Raw genomic sequence first — 5,839 nt, 5'->3', positions numbered from 1 at the left:
AAATAACAATTTAACTATGAATGTTTGTATAAAATTCTCGGTTTAATTTGTTATTTTTATTAAAACTTATAGAAGTTAAATTTGAACTTCATATTTGTCAAGGGATATATCTTATATAAATTCATCTTATTATTTTTTTTAAAATTTTTTATGGCTATATAGATGATATACCAGAAAGACGTGATATCCAACCAAGGAATTAAAATCCATCTCCCTATATATATATGTCCCTGTTATGCATCACTAACCCATTGTGAGGAGCGTCTTATATATGTTATAAATAGGTTTATTGCTAGCTCGCATAACCTCGATAAAATCTATAGGTGCATCTATACTTAACACTAGGACAGAAAAGAATATCACAATATCAACGAGTAAAATACCTTAATACACGTTAATCACAACTAGAATTTATACTACAATGTAGCTAGCATTTCCATCACATATAGATCATTCCGTCCCATCCAATCTCCTGATCTCCAAAGATTGACAAAACAAATAAAAATATAAGGAGAACTACAAATAATTAAACATGCACGCCAGCAAAACTACATGACAATCCATACATTGATCAAATTCTCGCGCATTAATGATCAAGAGCCACCCCAAGAAAATTTCACCAAAGAGATTATTGATATGATCACAATTCCTCAATTGATCTGAACACCAGCACCCTGTCCACTGCCTTGAGCAGCAGCTTGCCGGCTTCTTCGCCGGAGCAACGCTCCTCCGCCGCCTCGTCGTCCTCCACGCTCATGTTCAGATCGAAGCAGGACGACGACGACGACGCGGCCGCCTTGCGCTGGTGATCGTCATCCACGTTGAGCTCCTCCCCGCTAGTGCTGCTGTCTGTCTTGGCCTTCTTGATCATCGCCGGCGGGGAGGACGCCGTCGTCGAGCTTGAGCTCAAGCTCTCGCAGCTGAGGACGACGATGGCGTCTCCGAGGACGGCATCCTCTCCGCCGTCGCGGCGGCTCCGCACCACGCCGCTTTCGATGGCCTCCCTTATGCCCGTCTGGCAGCGCCGGTCGGCCTTGTCGACGTGCTCGATGAGAATGACGCGCCGCGGGTTGTCGCGCACGGCGTCGTAGAGCGCCTCGAGGTGGTCATTGTCCCGCCCGCTCGTCGTCGTCTCTGGCCTTGGCCGCTTGCTCCGGTGCAGCTGCTCGGTTGAGTTGTCCGACCGTGCCGGCGACGACGACGCGGCGCCGATGGACACGAAGCTCTTCGGTGAGCCGAAGACGAGGCTCGCCAGCTCCCTCGCCACCCTCACCTTGCCATCCATGTCGCCGCCGAGGAAGAGCATCCACGTGTGCTCCTTGGAGCTCGCCGATGTCTTCGACGAGGCGTCATTGACACGCGATCTCTTCGCCATGCCCGACCGGCACCGGAGAACCGTGCTGGCGATCTCCGGCACGATCTCCTTCTGCCACGGCACCTCCTTCTCCAGCGCGCCGCACAGCACCTTGAGGTTCTCGGCGCTGACCTCCTTGAACCTGGACCGGCACTCCACCTCCACGGAGCCATTGGAGGCGCTCGAGTCGTGGGACTTGACCTTGACGGCGGGAAGAAGAAGAAGCTTGCCGCCATCGTCGGCGCCGCCCACGGCCACGACGTCGCCCCTGCACCTGGATTTCCAAGGGTGCTGCTTCGCCTCTTGGGCATCATCGTCGTCCGCGACGAGCCATGGCTGGTAGGGCTGGTGCAACGGGTAGTACTGCTCGTAGGATGACACGGAGGAGCACGGCGACACCACCGTGGAGATGTTCAGAGCCGTCCTGCGCGACGGCGAGCCGCCATGCGCCGACATCCATTTCTTCATATGAGCAGTCTCCTGCTTAATTAATAAACAAATATCGCAACAGATTAAAGCCTAGTCACGCAATACTTCCACCACACGCCACGTTGATCGATCAAGTGCAAAAACCTAATGAAATTCTAGTCACGTTGGTCTCATTATTAGCAGCGTGATTAATTAGAGTGCCTGTATTTGTACCGGATCGCGGCAATGGAGGTGCTGCATCCACGGAGGGATGCTCGTCGTCGTCGGCGGCGGCAAGACTGACTGCGGCAGTGCTTTGGCTGCGGCGCAATCGCCGCAGCAGGCGGCACCTGCAGCGTCCAAAAGTGACAGGCAAGGCGACGTCGATCCGCTCCCGCCTCTGTCACACCTCGCTTTCGCCGACTGCTGATTGACCGCTGCCATTGCCATTGCACCACTGCAAAAACACACATGCAGCTAGCAAAGATAAGATTCATCTGTCATGCACATAGACATATATATACTACCCGCTCTGGATTACTACATAATTATCATGCTTAATTACATACATACATTCTCTTTAAATTAATGACTTAAGATTAATTTTACTGGTAGCATAATAATATTACCTGTGGAGAGCACCGGAAAGAGACTCATGCTCTTTGCAACACATCTAATGAATGATTATGCACATTAGTTGTTTCTAGTTGTAATTAGCGGCACGTCTGATTAATTGCGCAATGCACGTACTATTTGTTTTGATTAGGTGGTATATATAGGATCAGAGGATACCAAGAAAAGATGTAGTCGTACGTAGGAAATACTTAAAGATGCAAGCTTTAAGGGAGGATGTGAAGCTGATGACCTATCTAGATGTGTAGTAGCAGCTATTTTGCCTGAAAAGCTTGGAAAGATGCGAGCTTTAGCTCTCACTCATGGCAGGCAAGAAGAAAGGCGTTAATTGTACCATCTCAACTAGCTAGGTAGATGAGTACATCCAACTGTTCGAACAGTCGTGGCATCAATTCAGTGTAAGGTCGTTGATGGTGATCTCTGTTCTTGAGATGATGCCAAAATGGATTGGTTTTGATTGGTTAGGTTTAGGCTACCTGTCGGCGTCTCCGGCGTCGGCGTCGGCGCAGGTGAGGCTGAGGTCGAGGCTGCCGGCGGGGACGGCGAGCGTCTGGAGGCCCCAGAGGCTCTCCAGCGAGGGGTGCCCCTCCCGGCACCGCATGTTGGTCTGGTACGTGCCGTGGCCGACGAGCCAGACGCCGCCGTGGCACGCCAGGGCTCGCACCTCCGCCACGGCGTGCTCCACGGCGCAGTAGTAGTAGCCGCAGGCGGGCCTCCTTCCCACGCGCCCAGCCCAGAACTCGGCCGCCCACGCGAGGTCCTCCACGGCGAGCACCACCGCCCGGCCGTTAACGTTGCCGCCGGCGCCGGCGCCCTTGACGACGCACCGGAGCTCCGCGAGCCGCCGCTCCGCCTCCTCCCTCGGCGCGCCGCGGAACCTGGACACGCTGAGGGTGACCACCTGCGCGGCTCGAAGGGCGTCGTGCTGCTGGTGCCTCGCCTCGCCGCGCTTGATTCTGTCCACAGCCGCCCGCGCCGCCGCCTCGGCCGCGGCCGCGCACTCGGCGACGACCATGATCCGCTTCTTGCCCCGGTTTGCCAGGCAGTCCAGGATGGCCGCGATGTCCTCCTCACGGACCTGATCGAGCGGCATCCTGCTAGGTTTGGCCTCTTGAACGGGCGAGCTACCGGCAGCCGAGCCGTTAGGGTTAGGGTTTTGGGCCGCAGCGGTGGCGGTGCATGGCTTGCTCGCCTCGAGGGACGAGACGGCCTGCTCGACGTTGGCCTTGACCTGGGTGCTGGAGAAGCCGGCCTCGCGCATGACGCGGCTGACGCTGGGATCGTCGAGGATGGAGATGACGAGCTGCTCGAGCTCGATCTTGACGGCGAGCACCGGCTGCTGCTGGGTCTCGACGGAGCCCCGCCTCTGGTGCGCCTGGGCGCGCTTGAACGCGGCGACGAGCGCGTTGGAGAGCGACGGCGGGTAGTAGACATGGTGGCCGTGGCCGTGGCCGAGCAGCGGCGACGCCCCGGCGGAGGCCGGGAGGCGGTTGAGCGCGACGTTGAAGCAGAGCTCCAGGGCCTTGCACTGCAGCGGGTGCGAGTGCGACCGGAGGCACGCCGCGCGGAGGAGCCCCGCCGTCGCCGCCCCCGCCCCGCCCTGCAGCATCGCGCTCGCCACGTGCAGCGGCGTCACCTGCGCGTTCCCTCGCCGCCGCGCCAGGCTCACCGCCTGCTTCACCACCGCCGCCGCCTCCACCGTCAGCGCCTGCTGCACCGTGCACCCCCCAGCCCTCATCTTCCCCTACCAAGCTACCTTCTACCTCCTCTCCTCTCTCAGCTAGCTAATTAAGCTAGCTACTCCCAATCAAATCAAATCAAAGAAACCAATCAACAAAACACCTATCTTAATTCCCAGGACCAAAATGATCACCCAATCAATCACACGCCAAGTTTGATGGACGATTAATTAGCTAAGAGCTAGCGAAACTGCGATCTAGCTAGGGATCGAGATGAATGAATGAACAGGTGATGGATATGAGGGGTCATGGGTAGTGGGGGATTCTGCAGCAGCATCCAGCAGCTGCCTCTGCTTTATATGCTGTGTTGGTGTGTGTCTCTAGCTAGCTGAGAGTGCTCATCTTTTGCAGGGTTCAGAGAAAGAAAGAGAGAGAGAGAGTGTGTGTGTGTGTGGGTAAGAGATTGTACTATACACTGCTACTGAGATGGATTTTTTGGTGTTTGGGTTTCTGCTTTTCTTGCTGGGGAGGGTTGATAGAGAGAGAGAGAGAGGGGGGGGGGGGGGGGGAGGATTTCTTTGGTCCAAAGGGGATTTTGTGGTGTGGAAAAGAGGATTGCATGTGCTGACAAAGCAGGTACAAAGCTACACCAGCTTTCTCTCCATCTCTCTCAACCTCATCTCTCTGCAGGATGGACGCACAAGCTGTATAGATTACTGTAGCTTGGCTTGCTGATATAGATCATTTGGCTTGTTTGGATCCAAGAATTTTTTTTTAAGTTCTTATCATATTGGATGTTTGGATAATTAGAAGAGTATTAAATATAGACTGATAATTAGTATCTAAATATTCAATGTAACGAGGACTAAAAAAATTCTCTGAAAACAAGCAGGGTCTCACATATATGGCAGAGCACCTAGCTAGGTAGTTCTAGCAAGTTAGCATGCATATGGATGGATGTGCACTAGTGCACAGTATCTGTAACTAGATTGTTTGTTTGTTTCTTGTGTTGCATGCATGCATGCAAGCACTGCCTATGAGTGTGATAAGCTACTATGCTACCTGGCTAGCTGCACTGCACTGCATTGCCTGCAGCATGTGGATGCATGCCTCTAAAGAATAGAAGTCGATCGATCCTACTGCTACTGAAAACCTTATCAAGGGCTCATTTTGATGCCATTTGTGTGAATGAATGCATGCATCAAAGTGAGTAAACTCATCAACCTCCTCAAATTTAGAACCTGATCTAGCAAAGATTTAGGGTGTCTCCCAATTAATGCGTTGATCATTGGTGTAGCAGAGCTGATAATAGACTGCATATTTTTTTTATGCAAGTGAGTTTGTGCATTGATGGATCATTTGTGCTTTTTGCCTAGCAATTATTTTTGCCAAATCTGGCAGGGCACTGCCGCAGGTAGAGGAGGAATACGAGGGATGGGATGCCTGCATCTGCGTGATCAGAGCCAGAGATTCCATTTGCTATCCACTTCTGCTTTCTACTACTATAAAGATTCGATTTTTTCCTGGACACCTTTAATTTAATTTTTTCATACAATTATATCTTCATGCATAAAAGACATGGTTAATTATTGGACAGTGGACACTGTGGCGGAGACAGTAACATCCGGTAGCCTAGACGACTAGGTGTGTGCATAGCTATGTGTAATTTTTTATATGCATTATAACATAAATATAGTGAATATTCCGGTGACGGGAGCTTGGGCGGTCACTGATCGGATCTGGGAAATCCCACATGTTACTGTGG

The 5,839-nt window shown here is 52.5% G+C and overlaps 1 protein-coding gene across 1 annotated transcript; it reads right to left on the bottom strand.

The window, feature by feature from the left end:
• Window positions 1-458: 458 nt before the first annotated feature.
• Window positions 459-4,373, bottom strand: LOC102711782 (protein SMAX1-LIKE 3-like). The gene is made up of 3 exons (XM_040521292.1): window positions 2,872-4,373; window positions 1,997-2,219; window positions 459-1,837 (listed from the first exon to the last, which is right to left on the bottom strand). The coding sequence occupies exons 1-3, from the start codon at window positions 4,131-4,133 to the stop codon at window positions 641-643; spliced, it is 2,682 nt and encodes an 893-aa protein (XP_040377226.1). The 5' UTR covers window positions 4,134-4,373; the 3' UTR covers window positions 459-640.
• Between the last annotated feature and the right edge of the window lie 1,466 nt (window positions 4,374-5,839).

Source organism: Oryza brachyantha, chromosome 2 (genome assembly GCF_000231095.2).
Source record: "Oryza brachyantha chromosome 2, ObraRS2, whole genome shotgun sequence".
Taxonomy (NCBI): domain Eukaryota; kingdom Viridiplantae; phylum Streptophyta; class Magnoliopsida; order Poales; family Poaceae; genus Oryza; species Oryza brachyantha.
Note: the sequence above shows the minus strand (reverse complement) of the source record. Positions and strands in the feature narration are given on the sequence as shown.

What these genes read in the sequence shown, in the direction of transcription:
- LOC102711782 (XM_040521292.1), bottom strand. Translation starts at nt 4,133, where the DNA reads ATGAGGGCTGGGGGGTGCACGGTGCAGCAGGCGCTGACGGTGGAGGCG. An exon ending in GACGCCGGAGACGCCGACAG is followed by an intron (nt 2,220 to 2,871) that starts GTAGCCTAAACC and finishes GTGTTTTTGCAG; the next exon opens with TGGTGCAATGGCAATGGCAG. An exon ending in ACCTCCATTGCCGCGATCCG is followed by an intron (nt 1,838 to 1,996) that starts GTACAAATACAG and finishes TTATTAATTAAG; the next exon opens with CAGGAGACTGCTCATATGAA.